Source organism: Rhineura floridana, chromosome 12 (assembly GCF_030035675.1).
Source record: "Rhineura floridana isolate rRhiFlo1 chromosome 12, rRhiFlo1.hap2, whole genome shotgun sequence".
In the NCBI taxonomy this organism is placed as follows: domain Eukaryota; kingdom Metazoa; phylum Chordata; class Lepidosauria; order Squamata; family Rhineuridae; genus Rhineura; species Rhineura floridana.
Genome location: NC_084491.1, coordinates 8,868,037 through 8,889,199, shown reverse-complemented (window position 1 = coordinate 8,889,199; position 21,163 = coordinate 8,868,037). Strand labels below are relative to the sequence as shown.

Here is a 21,163-nt window from a genome sequence, read left to right as displayed (position 1 = left end):
GGAACAGAAAACAATATCTTCAGGTCCCACATTCAATTCTACCAGTCAGTGTAAATAAACACCCATCTAGATTAAGCCATAGTTTGACTTTGTATAACAGAGAGACAATAACAACAAGACCAAAGATATAAAATTGCTACTGTATTGTACTCAAAATTCATATATAACTAACTAATTAGACAATGATATATCAATATTATAATTGTTGTTTATTTGTCATCCTGACTCTGTGCAAGACAGTGCCTTGTGTCCCGATGATATCTAGTGCCAGCAGAACCCATAGTAGTGGTCCCATTGTTCTTGGCATGGCAGACACCAGGGCCAGCCCTACCATCAGATAGAGCAAGGCAGCTGCCTAAGGCAGTGGATGCTTAGAGGGGCAGCAAAGTGATGGGGGAGTGGTGGTGAGATGTTGGAAGGCAGAGGTGTAGGTTCTATACTGCCTGGCCTTTACCCACTAAGCTAGCCTCCTGTCCTTAGTTACAGTGGAGGATGCTCTTGGCATCTCTACATGCCGTAAGAAGAGTCCTGCTGGATCAGGTCAAGAGTCCATCTAGTCTAGCATCTTGTTCTCACAGTGACCAACCAGATGCTCATGGGAAGCTCACAAGCAGGACCTCAGTGCAATGATATACTCCCCTGCTGCGGTTTCCATCAACTGGCATTCAGAAACATTGCTTGCAACAGTGGAGGTAGAACATAACCATTGTGGCTAGTAGGAGTTTATATTGTTTATCCACCAAGAATTTGTCTAATCCTCTTTTAAAGTCATCCAAGTTGGTGGTCATCACCACTTCTTGGGAGGGCAGATTCCATAGTTTAACAATGCATTGTGTGAATAAGCTCTTCCTTTTGTTTGTCAGCTGAAGCACCTTGGACAGCTCCTTGAAAGTTCAGACTAAAAGTCAGTGCAGATTCCACTGCCGCCACTGACCTGGAGCCACCAGCTGCCACTGACCTGAAGATTCCAGGGACTGAAGCTGGGATCTTCTACATGCAAAGCAGATGTTCTACCACTGAGTTACGGTCCTTCCCTAAAACAAAACAACTGCAAAACAATTCCTAAAACAATTCCTCTGAAACCAGCTAAAGACATTTGGGTGCATGAGGAAGAAAAACCAAATGGCAGCCTCACCCTCTCTAATTAACATTTGGCATAAACCAATCCAAACCTCTCTGGGTCATTCAGAAAATGGCCCTTTGTTGTTCCAGGATGACTGACCAACAACCCTGTTTTTCTTCTCACTACCATAAACCCAAACCAGAGCTGTAACTCTGAGGGGGATTTTTAATCCCACCCAGCCCTCCAGAAGCTCATGGTAGCATGCATATTGCATGTCCCTTCTTCCCATGTGCACTGAGATGTGTAACATCCTTGTGTGGGAGGTTAGGCTGTGAGCACACTAGCCACCTACAGCAAAGCATTTCCATTGGCCGCACCCGGAGTGGGAACAGTTTGATCTCCGATCAGTTGCAAAATCCCTTTGAAGCAAATTTAAAATAAAATACTCAAGCTGATCCCAACAGATTTTACAGTAAAAAGGGGCGGGGTCTGACTGATGCACTGAAACTGTCAGAACTGTGAGTGCGTCTCTGCCTTTAGACTGAACAAGAATGACTAGGACAAGGTTGCCCAGTGAGCTTCATGGCTCAGCAAGGATTTTAACCTAGCACTCCCCAGCCTTCTGCATCCCCCCACATTTTATCCTCACAACAGCCTTGTGAGGTAGGTTAGGCTGAGAAGGAATGTGTGACCAGCCCAAATTATTGGCTGAGTGGGGATCTGAACCTGCATCTCCCCAGTCCTAGCCCAGCAATCTAACTACTACCCCACACTGGCTCTCTCAGAGAAGTAAACCCATCAGTCTGCGTCTGAATGTCTCTGCATACATAACCCTCCAATCGTCCCTGTTTTCCAGGAACAGTGTTCCTTTTCTGTTGCTGGTCCCTAGTAAATCACTATCCTTATGTTGCCGGGTGTGTGTGTAAAAATGTTGGGAGTATGCACACTGGTGGTGGGGAATCATTCTCAACCCAAGGGCCACCTTCCCTTCTGGGCAATCTTCTGGGGGCCGCATGCCATTAGCGGGCAGGACAAAAAGCAAAAGTGAGCAGAGCAATAAATGGAAATTTTACCTTTGTACAGTAGGCTGGTTTCTGTACACCCCCATCCAGCAAGGGAACAAGGATGCTTTCTAGCCAGATAAAAGCACTCAAGGAGGGTGTGAAGCGAGGCCATTGAGAGGTGTGGCCTAGGAAGAGAGGGTGTGGCTGGGAGGGAACATGGACTGGGGAGTCCTGAGGGCCTGACACAGAGGCCTGGAAGGCCACATTTCTACCCCATAGCCTGAGGCTCCCCACCTGGATGCACACACTTGCTCAGTATAGTCTACACTGACTGGCAGCAGCCAGTGGCAACCGGCAGCTCCATGTTGGTGGGGCAACAGAATCCGCTCTGGGTTTTAGGCCCAACTTTCAAGGAGCCGTCAAGGAGCTGAAGCAGCTCCTTGAAGGTTCAGACTAAAACCCAGCGTGGATTCCACTCCCCTGCTGACATGGAGCCACACCTGCCACTGGCAGCTGCTCTCGAGGGTTTCAAGCTGGGGTCTCCCGCAGCCCTACCCGGAGATGCCGGGGACTGAACCTGGGACCTTCCATATGCAACACAAATTGCTCTGTGACTGAGCTACAGCCCTTAAGATTCTCCCTCCCGCCATAATTGCATATCAAAATAGGACAAATCTGTGAGTCTCAGAGTTGCAGCTGTTCTTTAATAACTACAACCGGATCTACTGCAAAGCTCAACATCCTATTAAGCATCACATTTTTATTTTACTTTTTAAAGAAAGCTGTGCTGATCTGTTTACTAACCTGGTGCTCACAGAGGCCCTCTCCTGACTCAAACAGCAGTTTCAGGGTGGGTGGGTTCAATTTATTCAGGGCAATGGCAGGGAGGGAAACTATTAAACTTCCCCTCCCCACCCCTGCAATTCAGGCACATCTCATGTGCCCTTGGAGCTGCTACTTACATTTTGGGGGGAAATAGGCACTTTCATTGGATTCACACAATTCACATCACATCTAGTTCGGCCCCATGCCTTGTTTCCAAAGCCAGGGCAGGGCAGGCTGTTGCAGAGTGAATACCTAGAGCAGGTAGCAACATGCAAGTGTGGCGGGGGAGAGGGGAGTTCTCAGGCAGGGATCCTTGGTCTGTTCTATGTCCCCAGGGGAATGTCCCTAATGCCATCTGTGAGATGCTGGCAGGTGTGACACCCTGGTATTGTTATTGCATCATGGAGTCACATGATGGCCAAGGTGGGAGAAAGGTCCCTTCCATGCCGGGTTGCTCTGCAACAATCAGTCTTTCACTTACATACCTACGGGACACCGCCATCTCCAAGGGTCCTGCACATTCTGGCTGGCCTCGACAGCAGCCATGGCAAGAATCTCTCCGGCTGCTTCCGAGTCTCTCCAGAGCCTGGCATAAAGCAAGAGACGGAGAGAGCCTGGCCCCACCCTGTCCAGGAGACTTCGCAGCAGGCTAGAACACTGTGGAGAGGGCAGGTCTGAGGCTCTAGGGATGGATGAAGCTGCCCATTGCTGTTTATCACAGTTTCTTTCCAGTCCAAAGTTCAGTTCTCCACATTCCCAGATCATTTCCAATTTTAAAAGAAGAGCCTTCATGAAAACTCATCAGCATTTTAATGCAAATTTCTCTTAACATATACCTTTTTATATGCAATTTTGCCTAACAGACACACTTTTGCAAAGCCATTTTCCCTACCGGAATGCATTTTTGTGTTATTTTTCACTAACATGCATTTTAATGCAGCCTTTCCCTTAATACATGCATTTTTGTACACCTCACGTTTGGAGAACTGCACTCCAAAATTCGGAGGTGTGCGTTTTGCAAATTAGGTCATTTTAATGCAAACCAAACATCTCTCCTGCCTCTGAGTTCTCTGCAATGCCTGGGGGAAAGGGATGTCTCTCATTTGGCGCTGGGCAACCCCAGGGGCAGGATGGCTTGCAGTTCAGCCAGCACAGCGGCTCAGGCCCATTTGGAGATCCCCACTGCATGCCATCACTCAAGCTTACAGGAACAGGCTGCCAAGTAAGACAGGCTTTTCTGTCTAGAGTAGCAAGCGTGGCTTTCCACAGGATGAGAGGGAGAGAGAGATGGTGGAAAGAGCAGAAGATTCAAGTGAATTAAGTGCTTGGCTCTCTGAACTTGTGGGGGGAATACAGCTGCTTGTGCGGAAATGGTTTTCAGAGCTCATAAGATGTTTTTATCTACTGGAGGACAGGACTCTTCCGCCATGACCCCCACCCCTGGACTTAACTCCAAGTGCTGTTCTTGGGGTTCAAACTACTGGACAGACCCAGGAGGAAATTTTCAGCCCCAGAGGCCTGTTAGACAACTCAGCAGTGGAGAAAGAGCCACCCAGCATGCCAAACTCGGAACAGAGAGAGAGACTTGACTCTCGCACCTCCACGATCAGCACAGTGAGCTTCCCCCTGCCCATGAGACACGCATAAACACATGCACACCAACACACACACACACTGTACTCCGAGGGCTGAGATGCTATCGCTGATGAAGTCTGGTAGCAGGTGTTTTCCAGGGCAAGAACTAGAGACAGAAAGCAGAAGGGGGGAAACAGAGGGGATTGGGGGGGTTGTGCAAGGGAGAAAGGTGTTGTATACTCACAGCAAAGTCTGGAGCCGACTTGCCTTGTCGTGCTGCCATAGCCCAGCGCTTGAGCCGAAACCTGAGCCTGACTTCAATCTCTCTCACTCTCCCTGTCCTTCCTTCGCTATTCCCCACCTTTGGGTGAGCCAGAAAGTTTCATTGCAGCCTGTCTAAAAATACAGGCTCCCTTCCTCCTGCCGGTGTGGCCACTGCAGGGTGAGCCAGATGCTAATGGAAGATGTTCCTGCTTCGTCTTGTTGCTCCTTCCCTTCTCCCCATCATTATGTCAGACAGGGATATTTAATAGCTGCCTCCCAGCAACAAACTGTAGGCTGCCAATCCATGGGGGTGTGGGTCGGCAGAGAGGCTGGTGCCAGGGCCGCATGGGGAATGCCAGCAGGCAGGGGAATTGACGGGTGGCAATCTCTTCATGGGCAAAACAGGGGTGGTCCAAGGCATTCTGGTGCCTAACGGAGGTGGGAGCAAATCCTACCCTCCCAGCTCTTTCCTGTGAGTAATACGAAGAAGCATCATCAAGGGGACACTCAGCAGCACAAATAGAGAGGGAGGAACTTGTCCATTTTGGTTGCTCTCAAGTTCTCATTTCTCAAATCTTAAGTCCAGTTCCCCACATCAGTTTGATCCTCATGAAAATGCACCAGCATTTTTGTGCAAATTTCCCCTAATGTACCCAATTTTGCAAGCAAATTTTTCCTAATATAGTGCATGTTATTTTCATTAATATATGCATTTGCACACACACTTTCCCTTTAATATGCACATTTTTGTATACAGTGTTTGATTAGAGAACTGCATTGCAAAGTTCAGAACAGCAAGGATTTCAAAGGATGGCTGCATTTCAGGTCCGGCACAGCAACATCTATGGGCATATCTGTAGGTTAAGCCAAATCAAAAGGTGAACAGCCAACATTACTGGCATCAGACATCTTGTAAAGATGTATCTTTTTGTGCTGACTTTCTCTGGTTTTATTCATTTGTGGGGGTTTTATTAAGAAATTTGTATAACACCTTTTGCCAAAAAGTGAAAGGGCAGCTTACAACATAAAAACCACATCAGAATCAATTTTAAAAAAAAAATCATTTCAACACAACCAGTAACAAAAGGAGCAGCAGCAAACTATTCATCCAGTCTTATGCAGTAGTTAAAGTATTGGACTAGAATCTGGCAGACCAGGATTTATATCCCACACACAGCCATGAAGTTCGCTAGATGATTTTGGGCCAGGCACTTCTCTCAGCCTTACCTACCTCACAGGATTGTTGTGAGTATAAAATGGAGAGGGGGAGAACTGCATATGCCATCTTGAACTCCGTGGAGGAAAGGTGGGATAGAAATGTTAATAATCATAATCATAATCATATCATCATCATCATCATAAGAGTTTCCTTTACTCAGATGCCTATCTGAGCTATATAATTGGCCCCTGTACCACTGAACATCTATACGGTATTTTTATTTCTGTTTTTATGGTATTGTTTTAGTATTTTCACACGGATTTGTAATGTTCTACACCACTTAAACATTTTAAAAATATTAAGCAGTTCTCAAAATACTTTTAAATAAATAAATAAATATTCCAGAGAGGAACATCTGAGCAGACTGAAAATTCTTTAAGGGTATCTCACAGGCAAGCAATGCCTCAATATCTGAATATACAAATGCTTTTGGGTGGGGGGAGATCATTGAACCGAAGCTCCCTCAGGAAACTGAATTGTGCTGGGATAAGAGAACAGGCTCTTAATGTGACATATAAACCAGGTTAGCTGGATGAAGGAAATGCATGTATACTTCAGACGAAGCAATATATATATATATATATATCATACACTACTTTAACTATCTTCAACTGCTATGGGTTGTATCTAGGGATGGAAGAGAAATTCAATTCAGTTCACATTTAAAGAGGAAATCTGCATTTTCCAAAACAATATGCAAACCAAGAAAGAGCCATCTTTTGAAATTTGCACTTCTCCGAATTTTGCAATGCAGTTCTCTAGCCGAGTAATGCATACAAAAATGCATCTACTAAGGTAAAGTGTGCATTATAAATGCATTTATTGGGCAAAAATGCATACAAAATGCATTATATTAGGGAAAATTGCTTAGCAAAAGTGTATATTAGGCACAATTGCATACAAAATATGTTTATAGGAGAAATCCACATTAACATATTGATCGAGTTTCATGATTTTTAAAAAAATAATAATCGCAAACTGACATGGAAATGTGGAGAACATAATATTGGAAAAATGAGAACCTGAGAGCAACTGAAACTGACAGATTTGCCCATCTCTAGTTGTATATAACTAAGTTCTACTCAAAGTAGAAACACTGAAATTAATAAACATTATTAACTTAGGTCTATTAATTTCAATGGGTTTACTCTGAGCAGAACTTAGTTAGATACAACCCAATGCTCTGTGTTGTGGCTGATGTGTTTAGTATTATCACATTATAGATAGGGAACCTCTGGCCCTTCAGATGTTGTTGGGTTCCAATTCTCATCAGTCCCAGCCAGCACGGCCAACGGTCCCAGCGATGATGGGAGCTGTAACATCCGCAGGGCCGCAGACTCCCATCCTTGCATTATAGAAAAGCCCAGTTCACAACCAAACTATAGGAAACCTCATACACTCCCTCCTCTCCTCGCATGATCCAGTTCCCTCCATCATTTCCTGGTTCAAAATAACCATTGTTTTCTTACATCTTAAAACTGGGCAACCAACAGCCACAGTAAACCATGGTTTATCTCAGCTTTGCACTTAGGCACTCGCCTGGTATCCAATGTCTTCCAGGAATTTCATGCAGGTGAGTGAGCTGACTGGCAGAGAAGAAGGGGTGTCCCTCTTCCTCCCCCACCCCCACCCACAGCATTAAAATGCAGCAAAGCTGCTGCAGGAGAGATTCCTCTGCCCCCAGCAGGCTGGCAGAAAATTTTGTAGGCTGGTTTACAAGGCTTGTTTACATCCAAACCAGAACTGGAAACCACAGTTTAATTTCTAATAGTAACAGTAATAACAACAACAACAATAACAACAAACAATAACAATATGATAATGAACAAATGAATCAATCTAAGTGGACTCCCTTAAAAATAAAAAGGTGGACTAATAAACCAGCCTGAAACATTAAGAGCAGGGGCACAATGGCTGAGTCAGCGTACGAGTCACTGGTATGTCTTTACCCTGGCCTTTGATACCTGAGATGTATGTTTTTAGGACCCACCCTATCTTCAAGATTCTTTTAAAACTGTTTTTAAGGATGTATTTTAAATTGTTGTAACCCACCCTGGAAGCTTAGGGTGAAGCAGGGGTAATACATTAAAATATTAAAAATAATAACAGACTTTTTAATTATTATTATTATTACTACTACTACTACTACTATTACTTGTTAGTTGCTTGTTACGCAAAAGGTCTCCAAGCACAAACAAAAGGTCTTACAATATATTTAAGAGCATAACCATAACTAAGCAAGTACATTATCAGGGCCAGCTCCAAAGGGTGGCCAGGTAGTGTCCTGGCCGAGGGTCCCGCAGCCCACAGGAGCCCCTGAAGGGCCCCTCATTATGGTGGGGGAGTAGCGCTCCCCTTCCACGGTGGGCTTCCTGCCGCAGATCGCAGGGATGGAGCTACCCACCCGCCTGCTCGCTCTCCTCCCCCGCCCACCTACCTGCTCTCTCTCTCGCTCTCCTTCCCCGCCTGCTCGCTTGCTCTCCCTCCCCCACCTGCTCACTCGCTCACCCTTCCCCCGCCCCCACTCACTCACTCGCCCACCATCCCGCCCCCTGCCCACTCGCTCACCTGCCCGACCTCCCGCTCCTCTGCCCACCTGGTAGGTAGGTGGGGCATGTGTGTGGGTGCCAGGGCCCAGGGCAGGCTGGTGCCCAAGGGCCCCAGCATGCCTGGGGCCGGCCCTGTACATTATGATTCCCATTTGTGGGATGCTGCCCCCAGCGAGGTTCACCTGGCACCTTTGTTGACATCTTTTCAGTGCCAGGTAAAGACTTTTTTCCCAGGCATTTGATAGACTGAGACGATGATGTTTTTGCATTAGTGTGCTGCCAAAGCTTCCTGTGGCTGTTATGGGTGTTGTTTTGTTTTATGGTATTGTGCATTTACATCTATGTTTTTAATATGTTGTAAGTTACCTGGAGACAGTCGGGTAACAGGCAACTACAAGTTGACTAAATAACAACAAATTTACACAAAACACATGCAGTTCATAGAATCATAGAATAGAATCATAGAGTTGGAACGGGCCTTGTAGGCCATCGAGTCCAACCCCTGCTCACAGCAGGAAATCCACAGCTAGAGCATCTCCCGCAGATAGCTGTCCAGCCTCTGCTTGAAGACATCCAGCGAAGGGGATCCCACCACCTCCCTAGGCAGTCGGTTCCATTGCCAAACTGCCCTTACTGTCAAGAAGTTCCTTCTAATGTCCAATCTGAATGTACGCTCCTGCAACTTAAAACCATGAGACCTAGTCCTACCCTCTGGGGCAGCAGTGAACAAATCTGTACCCTCCTCTATGTGACAGCCCTTCAGGTACTTAAAGAGTGCAATCATGTCACCCCTCAGCCTTCTCTTCACCAGACTGAACATGCCAAGTTCCTCCAACCTTCCCTCATAAGACTTGTTCTCCATACCGGCTATCATCCTCGTCGCCCTCTTCTGAACCCGCTCTAACTTGTCTATATCTTTCTTAAAATGAGGCACCCAGAACTGAACACAGTATTCCAGATGAGGCCTGACTAATGCAGAATATAGTGGGACTATTACTTCCCTCGACCTGGAAACTATAGCTCTGTTTATGCAGTCCAAAACCACATTTGCCTTTTTTGCCGCAGCATCACACTGCTGGATCATGTTCAACTTGTGATCCACTACAATTCCAAGGTCCTTCTCACACGCACTACTGCTAAGCTGGGTATTTCCCATCCTGTACCCGTGCATTTTGTTTTTGTGGCCTAAATGCAGAATCTTGCATTTGTCTTTATTGAATGTCATTTTATTAATTTTAGCCCAATTTTCTAGTCTATCCAGGTCCCTTTGGATTTTATTCCTGTCTTCCATTGTGTTAGCTACCCCTCCCAGTTTCGTATCATCCACAAACTTCCTAAGGCTTCCCTCCACCCCGTCATCTAAGTCATTGATAAAAATGTTGAAGAGTATCGGCCCCAGGACAGAACCCTGTGGCACTCCACTCGAAACCTCCTTCCAGTCCGAAGCACAGCCACCGACGACCACTCTTTGAGTACGGTTTCCAACCAGTTGTGAATCCACCTGACAGTATTTCCATGTAGTCTGCATTTGACCAGTTTGCTAATCAAAAGGTTGTGGGGGACTTTGTCAAATGCTTTGCTGAAATCTAGATAGATGACATCTACAGCATTTCCACCATCTACTAAGCTAGTGACCCGATCAAAAAAAGAGATGAGATTAGTTTGACAGGATTTTTTCTTGACAAACCCATGCTGGCTCCTACCAATCACAGCATTGTCATCTAGATAGTTGCCAATGGACTCTTTTATTATCTGTTCTAATATCTTTCCCGGTATTGAAGTCAGACTGACCGGCCTGTAATTCCCCGGATCTTCTTTTTTTACCCTTTTTAAAGAGCGGGATGACGTTTACCCGTCTCCAATCCTCCGGCACCTCTCCCGTTCTCCAGGATTTCTCAAAGATGATGGCAAGAGGTTCCGAGAGTACATCAGCAAGTTCCTTCAATACTCTGGGATGCAGTTCATCAGGCCCTGGAGATTTGAACTCATTTAGGTTAACTAGGTATTTCCTGACTATCTCCTTATCAATCTTGAACTGCAATCCCGACCCCTTACTGAGATTGCTACCGATGCAAGATTGTTCATTACAAATGCACAGCGCAACTCCCAATAACTTGGCAGCAAACAACATCATCATAGCCCATCAAAAGCCTTGGTGTGGGGGTGTAAGTTTTCACCTGGCACTGAAAAGATGTCAGTGAAAGTGCCAGGTGGGCCTCACTAGGGAGAGCATTCCACAAACAGCGAGCCACAACTGAAAAGGTCCTCTCCTTTGTTATCAGATTGGAACACTGGGTGTCCCTCTATCTTTTTTCTCTACAGGTCTAAGTGAGCATGCCGATTAGGAGAAGGTAGAAAATTAGCAGAGAGGACAGGATCAAGATCCTTACAGTCTCGCAGTGGAGTGTGGACTCTGGGAAGCTGCTTTAGGTAGACCACACACACAGTATATGAGATTAATGTAGGACAATTGTTTTACCACACACCTGTAGCTAGTATGTGGTAAAATTCTGTGCATGGTAAAAACCTGCCTTGGTTGATATGACCAATTTGTCCCAGGCTAAAAGAGATCACCTGGAATAAGATGGTTGCACGTACAAGATTCAAAGTTCATAAATCACATATGAAGCTCCCTTATTCTGAGTCAGAATGTTGACCCATCCAGCTCAGGCTGTTTTCCTGCTAGGGATGGGGGAGAAATTTGATTCAGTTCGCATTTAAAACATAATCTATCAAATTTGCACTTTCCAAAACAATATGAGAACCGAAACACAGCAATCCTTGGACATTCACACTTATCCGAATTTTGTGACGCAGTTCTCCAACCAATTTTTACAAAACTGCATACTTTATGGGGAAATTGCATAAAAATGAATATATTAGTAAAAATAACGTAACAAAAGTGTGCTATATTAGAAGAAAATGGCTTTTTAAAAGTATGTACATTAGTCAAAACTGCATACAAAATTGTGTTTATTAGGAGAAATCCACACTAAAATGCTGAAGAATTTTCACAAGAATTTTGTAACACACACACACAAACTGGCAGGAGGTCTCCAGGGGCTTTCCCAGCATGTGACTGACCCTTCCAACTTGCAAGTTGCAGCAGCAGGAGCACGAGGTGAAGGAAGAGGCTTCCACCAATGAAGATCAGCCAGCCACAGCCAGACCACCTTTGGGGATTGACTCCCTGAGCTAGTCACTCTCTGCAAGGAGAAGGCACTCCAGGGAATCAGTAATGGAAACAATTTGGCATTTTAATCTCTTGACAACACTGAACATTTTAGTAAGCAACACTCTCTGGGCATGCATAGGTGCCAGCCAGGGGTGGGATCCGCTGGCCAGTGCCAGTTCAGAAGGATTCCATCGACCAAACAGGCTGGTATCGATTCAAGTCCATTCTTTGTCTGCTATCTGCTGCTTTTGCTGATCCAGTTTTTTCTTCACAAAAATAGATATTAGTATCCATACTATGAAAGGAAATATCAATTAAATTATCTTTCTTAATATCAATAGTTTACAAGTGGATTTTTTTTAAAAAAAAATCCATTTTGGAAAATAACCCCGGAAAATTACTACATAAAAATCCGATCTGCAATGATAGATAATAAACACATTAATGGAAAATTCAGCACCAAATCTGAATTCTAGCACATCCCTAGCACCAACATTGGTCTTCACAATGGGAGGGGGATCCTAGAGGATTCTGGAAGGTGAAGGGTAGAGACCCAGGCATTATCTGTCAGAGTGTGTCATTAGAGCAGTCCAAGCCAATGGTCAATGGTGATAGGAGTTGTAGTCCAAGAGGCCTGGAGGGCACCAGGTTGGGGAAGGGTGTTGTAGACCATGAGAAAGGAGGGAAGGAAGGAAAAGCACCAGAAGCAAAAATTGTCAGTTCCAGCTCCAAGTCACCTGCAAGTGACAACTTCATTCCACAGTCCTTGAGCCTTTGGATTAGGGAACAATAAAAAGCACACCAGCGGCATCCATCAGAGCACTTAGATGCTGTAAAATGCAATGGACTCACAGCATTTCAACTCAGGCTTCTTCCTTTTAGCCGAGACTGAAGCCATCACCTGACAGCTCCACCCAGCCCAAATTACTCTGCGCTGAGCTGATAAGGGAAGGTTCTGGAGAATTCCACCCTCTTTCATGAAGCAGAGAAATTTATCAGCCACAAGATGCTTGTCTTGTGCAAGATGCTGCACTTAGCATGCACGTCACCTCCCCTGTTTTTGGACTGCAGCAAAACGCAGGCACTCGGCAACCCAGACACAGATGCTGAGTTCAAAGGCCACAAACCCCTATAGAACCCTGTGACATCCATCTATTCCAGTTGGGGACTGCAAATGCATCTGGCCCAGTGCAGGCTGCTCTCCCTTCTTAGGGTTCTTTACCTTTAAGCCGAACTTGGACCAAACAGTCCTTCTTGTAAAGGGTCTTAGCGGACCACTAAATTGCTTTTCTGTCTGTTGTAGCAATCGTCATGCACTCTGCTAGACGCTGTATGGTTTTTAATTCCCAGAGGCACCTGGCTGGCTACTGTGAGAGTGCTTTGGCCTGATCCAACAGGCTCTTCTTATGTCCTTAACCCCAAGGCCTACAAAACACTGCCTGGTGCAAAAGTCATACACTCAAAATTAAAGAATTCTGAGCCAGGAGTTTTGTTTTGAGTACCAGAAGCTGAGACTACACTCCTTCCACACAAAAGTCCACCCCTGCTCACTCCCCCCCCCCGATGACTTGTTCCTTTGAGCAGTATACATTAAAGATGGGGCCATTTTGTTGTTGCCATCATAAAACAACTGGGAGTCAGAAATGCTTGCCCATCAACTGAAAATCACCCAGGGATCTACCTTCTGTTCACCTCTGCTCTTTAACAGTCTTCCCCAACGGGGTGCCCCCCAGATGCCATGGTCAACAACTCCCATCAGCCCCAGCCAACATGGCCAGTGCCCAGGGATGATGAGAGCTGGAGTCCAAAAACTTTTGGTTGGGGAAGACTGTTCTACGTAACAGCATCAAGAGATAGGTATGTCGTGTCAGAGGTTGTATACAAGTGGGAAGCTTAAGAGCAGGGACCCCATTTTTGCCATCAGTTCTGCATTTCTTGTATCTATTATTGTTGTTATATTTATATTCTGCTTTTACATGCTCCAAGAATCTCAAGGTGGCGTATATAGCACAGTGGGGAGGAGAGCCTGGCTGGGAGTCCAGAGTCTGTGAGTTCAAATCCCTGCTTGTGTCTCCTGGGTGTCAAGGGCCAGCTAAAGATCACCCCACACTGAGGGGCTCAGGGGTTACGTGCCCTGCCACCTGTGCAGCCGTGGGCAAGCTGCATAGTCCCAAGGAGCCCAGTTGCCCCCCAGCTGGCAGTTGCGGACAAGGAATGGGCTGGCTTGTGCAGTTGTGGCAAGCTGAGCAGGCCCTAGCCAGCTGGGGAGGACTAGCCTCAGAGGGAGGCAATGGTAAGCCCCCTCTGAATACCACTTACCATGAAATCCCTATTCATAGGGTTGCCCTAAGTCAGGATCAACTTGAGGGCGATCCAAGTTAGGTTAGGATGGGAGGCAGTGACTGGCCCAAGGTCACACAGCAAACTTCATGACTGACTGGGGATTTGAACCTTTGTCTCCCAGGTTGTAGACCAACACTCAAACCACTACTCCACAAAAATGCCATCCTATCTAGTGTGTGCCTAAAAAGCCCTGTTGTAAAGCTAAAGTGAAGACAGCATCCTTCAAGCCCAAAGCACACTCCTCTCTCCTGTTCTGGCAAGCATTTGGCATCTGATGATTGTCCCTAGAGAAAAGGACCTTCTGGCAAAGTTGGCTGACTCCTGGCTTAGTCCACGTAGGGACACAGGAAGTTGCCTTATACTGAGTCAGACTTTCATCTGTGCAGCTCTGTATTGCCTGCAATGACTGGCTGCAGCTCTTCAAGGTTTCAGGGCAGGGGATCTTCCCAGCACTACCTGGGGGTGCAAAGGGTTGAAGCTGGGGCCTTCTGCATGCAAGCAAGAGGCTCTGCCGCTGTGCTACGGCCCTTCCCAGTCTCAGCACCGTACTTTTTTCACAGACAAGGAGGTGATGGATCTAGCATGGAACAAGCAGCTTTTTCTGACTGTACAGAAGTCAGTTCTGATACAGCTTTTCTGCTCTAGCTCCATGTAATTTTCCTAAGACCAAGAAAATTCAGCTATTCCCCCTAATGGCACAACGGCGTCTCTGCAACCAGCAGCCTTCAACGCACTGTTGTGGGGCTTGGCACTGCAAAATGTCATTCCATCCCCAGCCAGGATTTCATGGCTTCCTGCTCTGCAGGTCTTTTCCTTGAGGTGAGTCTTGTGCTGGTTTTTCCCCCTCTCTTTGCTTCCGCAGAATTACTCTGCAAGTATCAATCAGCAACTGCTGTTTTATTTCTCATCAGCAGAATTCACCAAAAAAAGGCACATGATGTTAGATTAGATACGGACATTTGACTTAATATACCTCTAATGTGCTTAGCAGATTTTACGGGGTGGCAGACGTGAACAAAAAGAGAGAGGCGGGCAGACAGATCTCTGGAGACTCTGTCCAAAGAACCGCAAAGATTAAAGCCCAACAGTGAGAAGAAAGCACAAGAAGAGATAAATGCAAGCAAAAGAGGGTAGACATATTTAGATTCTTGTTCATTGTCAAAACCATAACTGGAATTTTTCCTTAACTTCAGCACTTGAATGTTTAAAGCTGCCTTATACAGAATTGACAATGTGACTGTCTAGTGAAGTCTAAGGTCCACCTGCACCATACATCTAAAATGTGCTGTGATGCCACTTTAAAGAGCCTTGGCTTCCCCAAAGAATCCTAGAAAGTGTAGTTTGTGAAGGGTGCTGAGAATTGTTAGGAGACCCCCATTCCCCTCACAGAGGAACAATTCCCAGAGTTCCCTGGAAACAGGGATTGACTGTTAAACCACTCTGAGAATTGTTGCTCTGTGAGGGGAAGAGGAGTCTCCTTTAACCCCCCCAACAGCTCCCAGGATTTTTGGGGGGAAGCCATGGCTGATAGTGCTTTAAATGTATGGTGTAAATGTAGCCTAAGTGTTTAAAGCATTTCACATACAGTTATCCTGCCAGCAATCCTGTACAGCAGATCAGCTCTATACTGCATATAAGAAGAGGCTGAGGGTGGTAGAATACTAGTTTGCTAATAGCTTGCTTGAGGGGGAAGGGCCATGCCTCAGTGGTAGATAGGGTTGCCAGGTTCAAAACCAGAGACTGATCCTGTATCTTTAGGAGAAGAGAAAGTCAGACAAGTGCAGGTGTTCTTGCAACACTGTAATGGGAAAAACCACAAGGTGGAATTCTCTCTTCCCCCTGCACAACATTTGAAGATACAGAAGACCTCTTGGAGGCTGGGCCTGGCAACCAAGAGGTCTTCTGTATCTTTCAAAGTTGTGCAGGGAGAAGGTGTTTTTTCCTTTTACAGTGTTGAAAGAACACCTGCACTTGGCTGACTCTGTTCTCCTAAAGATACAGGATCAGTCTCAGGCCCTGGCCCTGCCAACCCTTCTCCTTTTCCATGCACCAAAGCCACAAGAAGTCAACTCTGGCTTCAACACTGGCAACGGGGCAGAGGCCTCCACTGCACCCTAGGGCAGCAAGCAGGCTTTGAGGCCACAGGACAAACTGCATGGCTCAGCCAGCTCTGTTCGCTCTCAGCATCTGCCGCCTTGCCCTGCCTAATTTTAGGGCTGCTCCTGTTGGCAGCCTGCCAAGATCACCAAACGAAAATAAGTGCTTATTGTCACTGTGACATTTGAGGCCTTCTTTGCAACATAAGAACATCAGAAGAGCACTGCTGGGTCACCATCCTGTTCTCACAATGGCCAAACAGATGCCAACAGGATGCATCTCGTACAGCATTCTGTACTCACAATGGCCAACCAGACCTGATGGGATGCCTGCACACAGGACCTGAGTACAAGAGCACTCTTCCCACTTGGGATTCCCACCAACTGGCATCCAGAGGGATACTGCCTCCGACAACGGAGGTAGAACATAGCAATTGTGGCTTGCAACCATCGATATCCGCCATGAAAATAATTTAATGTGCACTCTGTATGTTGATTGCCACATGCAACACACACACACATACACATAGATAAAGGTTTTCCCCAGCATGGACACACAGTGAAAAATGTGTGTGCAAGAAAATGTTACACACAACTAGCCGCACCAGCCTTCGCCAATCTGGTGCCCTCCAGATGTCCGTAAGCAAAAAAAGGGGGGATATAAATGTATGTCTGGACTCTGTGTTTTTTCCCAGGGTTTCTTCAGGAACTAGCAAGGGGCAGGAGATGACACTGCCATTTATGCAGCCAGAGCCCATCCAACACAGTTTGCTACCTGAGGCAAAGGGCAACCTCTGGAGGGCACCAGGTTGGCAAAGTCTGATCTCCATGCAAAGGTTGTGTGGCCTTGCAATACGCATCCTATGTTGGCCTTGCAATATGCGAGTCAGCTCTTGTTTTCAATGAAGCTGAAAGAGAGCAGCCAACAGAGCTGTCTCCCAACCTCCTGGCTTCTTTTCTGCATCTCCTGCTGCCAGCTGAAACCGCCACATATTTGTCTCTGGCCAGCCATCTTGATCTCCCACTTTTAGCAACTTTAACAGTGGCAAAAAATGAACTTTTAAATGAGCCAGGCAGCTACTGGCATGGAGGTCTGTTTCCTGAAACACAGAGTTCCCTTCCTGCAGTTTGACACAAATTCTGAAGCTGGTCGGGCAGCAAAGTGTGGAAACCTAGCTTTAAAAATAGCCAGCCTCCTAGGATAAAGCTCCACACACTATGACAGCTGGTACATTATCTAAGGGCAATGTCATTGTGGGTCAGGCCAGCATGTCCCCTAACCTCCCATACTAGGGGCTGGCTCTTGTCCCTGACCTGCTGTTGCTGACACCAAAGTCACACCTATACTGCCATGCACCTGTAGTGGTGAGTAAGGCCTCTGAGATCAAATGAATGAGCTGGTGCAGTGGCTTGGAATGTTCAACTGCTCGTGGAACCAAGCAGCTTGCAGTCCAACTTTTGTGAGGGGAGGGAAAGTTGTCAATCTGGGTTGGAGTTAAAAACCACACACAATGGGGAAGTAGAAGGAGGCCCAAGAATGTAGGGAACCTACAGAGTATAGGCAAAGAGGCTGAAAGGAAGGGTGAAGACAGAGAAGGCAGCAGACTGAAAAAGAGAATTTTGAAGGAAGGGCAGAGGAGAAAAGGTACTGATGAAAGAAAATCAAAGAGGAGGCTCTGAAGCAACCTCACAGCACTTAAGTTCAGAAGTGGGGCTATTTTTTACTTATTTCCTATTTATCCCACAGAGCTCAAGGTGTAGTTTATGGCTGTCCTCCACCCCCATTTTATTCTCACAGCAACTCTGAGAGGAAGGCTAGGCAGAGAAAGTGTGGCTGGTTCAGTGAGTTTCATGTGGCTGACTGGAGATTTGAACCAAGTATTCCTGGTCCTAGTCTGACACTCTAACCTCTCCACTACACTTGTAATTTATGCCCTGGGGGAAGAGGATATTAAAAGACAGGGTGCTTAAAGAAAGTGGGAGAGAGTAAACAGTGGCCAGAAAACAGACGCTCAAGGAAGCAAAGGGTGATGGACTTACAGAACTGAAGAAAGGGGGAACCAAAACAGAAATTAGAGACGGGGGGTGGGGTGGAATCCACACACAGGACCCAAGGAAATGGGGGGGCTCTGCACAATTAGCAGAAAGTATGCAGGCAATAGAAAACTAATAATATTTATTTATTTATTTTATTTTATTTTATTTTTATACCGCCCTAAACCCGAAGGCTCTCTGGGCGGTGTACATAAAAGGTAAAAGCAGGCACAATATATAAATACAATAAATATAATAACTCAAAAAACAAAAACACACAAACAATACGAGAACCAAACAACATCCAGGATACAACATAGTAATAAAATACTGTAAAAATACACTTTAAAATGCCTGGGTGTATAAAAAGGTTTTCACCTGGCGCCGAAAAGATAGCAGCGTCGGCGCCAGGCGCACCTCATTGGGTAGACCATTCCATAGTTCGGGAGCCACAACTGAAAAGGCCCTATTTCTAGTCACCATCCTCCGAGCTTCTTGATGGGATGGTACTCGGAGGAGGGCCTTAGATGTTGAGTGCAGTGTACGGGTAGTTTCATATTGGGAGAGGCGCTCCACCAGGTATTGCGGTCCCATGCCGTGTAAGGCTTTATAGGTCAAAACCAGCACTTTGAATTTAGCCCGGAAACAAATAGGAAACCAGTGCAGACGGGCCAAAACAGGTGTTATATGAGCAGACCTTCTGGTCCGCGTCAACAATCTGGCCGCTGCATTCTGGACTAACTGTAGTTTCCGAACTATCTTCAAGGGCAGCCCAACGTAGAGCGCATTGCAGTAGTCCAATCTAGAAGTTACCAGAGCATGAACGACTGAGGCGAGGTCGTCACTGTCCAGATAGGGACGTAGCTGGGCTACCAATCGGAGATGGTAGAAAGCATTCCGTGCCACTGAGGCTACCTGAGCCTCAAGAGACAGGGAAGGGTCGAAAAGAACTCCCAAGCTACGAACCTGTTCTTTCAAGGGGAGTGTAACCCCATCCAGAACAGGGTGAACATCCACCATCTGGGCAGAGAAGGCACTCACTAACAGCGTCTCGGTCTTGTCTGGATTAAGTTTCAGTCTGTTAGCTCCCATCCAATCCATTATCGCGGCCAGGCAATGGTTTAGTACGTTAACAGCCTCACCTGAGGAAGATGCAAAGGAGAAATAGAGTTGCGTGTCATCAGCATACTGGTGACAACGCACTCCAAAACTCCTGATGACTGCACCCAGCGGCTTCATATAGCTGTTGAAAAGCATGGGGGACAGTACCGATCCCTGTGGGACTCCAGAATGGAGAGTCCAGGGTGTCGAGCAGTGTTCCCCAAGCACTACCTTCTGTTGACGACCCACCAAGTAGGAGCGGAGCCACTGCCAATCAATACCCCCAACTCCCAACTCCGTGAGCCTTCCCAGAAGGATACCATGGTCGATGGTATCAAAAGCAGCTGAGAGATCAAGGAGAATCAACAGGGTCACACTCCCCCTGTCCCTCTCCCGACAAAGGTCATCATACAGGGCGACCAAGGCTGTTTCAGTACCAAACCCAGGCCTAAAACCGGATTGAAACGGATCAAGATAATCAGTGTCATCCAAGAGTCCCTGGAGCTGGCCAGCCACCACCCGTTCCAGAACCTTGCCCAGGAATGGAACATTCGCCACAGGTCTATAGTTGTTCAAGTTATCTGGGTCCAAGGAGGGTTTCTTCAGGAGCGGTCTCACTACTGCCGCTTTTAGGCAGTCAGGGACCACACCCTCTCGCAAAGAGGCATTGATTACCTCCTTGGCCCAGCCGGCGGTTCCGGTCCTGCCAGCTTTCACCAGCCAAGAGGGGCAAGGATCCAGCACAGACGTGGTCGCCCGCACCAGTCCAAGGATCTTGTCAACATCCTCAAGCTGCACCAACTGAAACTAATCCAATAAATGAGGACAAGACCGTGGTCTGGATGCTTCATTGAATCCAACTGCTATAATATTGGAGTCTAAGTCCCGACGAATGCAAGCGCTCTTAGTTTGGAAGTGTCCAGCGAACTCATCACAACGGGCTACAGATGAATCTATAATATCCCAAGGGCCAAGACAACTGCAACACTTATGAAGTGTCTCAAATGTTAAACACAGATATTGCCTGATAAGACAGTGTCTAGGTGCAAGCTCATGGTCTAAAAGGCACAACACCAAAGGAAAAAGGAATGGGGAGGGCAGAGGAAAGCAAGCCGTGGAGCAGCTGCACCTTCACTGGCTGATGGATGGGCACTCTGCACAGTTAGCAAAAAGTATGCAAGCAAGGGGAAATTAATCATAATCATGACAACAACAACACTTGGGGTGTCTCAAATGTTCTAAACACAGCACAGATATTGCCAGTAATCGATCCCTGCCTGAAGTCTTAAAGGCACAACACAAAAGGTCAAAGGAATATTTATTTATTTTTATTTATTTATTTAATTACATTTCTAGACCGCCCTATAGCAGAAAGCTCTCAGGGCGGTGTACAACAAATAAAATCACAATTAAAATATGAGCAAGTGTGGAAAAAAATATATATATAGTACAATTAAAAAACATTAATAAAATTGCCATTGAGATTTAAATTAAGATCATATTAAGTTTAAAATGTTAAATTAAAATATTTAAAAATTTACAAAATTTAAAAAGCCTGGGCGAAAAGGTAAGTTTTTACCTGGCGCCGAAAAGATAACAGAGAAGGCGCCAGGCGTATCTCGTCTGGGAGGGCATTCCATAGTTCGGGGGCCACCACCGAGAAGGCCCTAGATCTAGTTGTTGATCTCCGGGCCTCTTTATGGGTTGGAACCCGGAGAAGGGCCTTCGACGTCGAGCGTAGTGAACGGGTAGGTACATAGCGAGAGAGGCGCTCCATCAGGTATTGCGGTCCGATGCCGTTTAGGGCTTTATAGGTAAGAACCAACACTTTGAATCTGGCCCGGAAACATATCGGTAGCTAGTGCAGCTGCGCCAGGACAGGTGTTATATGGTCAAATTTCTTTGTCCCAGTGAG

The 21,163-nt window shown here is 46.3% G+C and overlaps 1 protein-coding gene across 11 annotated transcripts in view; it reads right to left on the bottom strand.

The window, feature by feature from the left end:
• The window catches only part of ANK1 (ankyrin 1), a 271,938-nt gene that overhangs the window by 151,139 nt on the left and 99,636 nt on the right, over positions 1 to 21,163 (bottom strand). Inside the window, exon 1 of one of the 11 annotated variants that reach the window (XM_061592470.1) lies at positions 4,712 to 4,765. The exons of the other annotated variants lie outside the window; for them this stretch is intronic. Within the exon in view, the coding sequence (XP_061448454.1) occupies positions 4,712 to 4,750 (39 nt within the window). The 5' untranslated portion in view covers positions 4,751 to 4,765. Of the gene's footprint in view, positions 1 to 4,711; positions 4,766 to 21,163 lie in introns of those variants that run through there. 11 annotated transcript variants of the gene reach the window in all.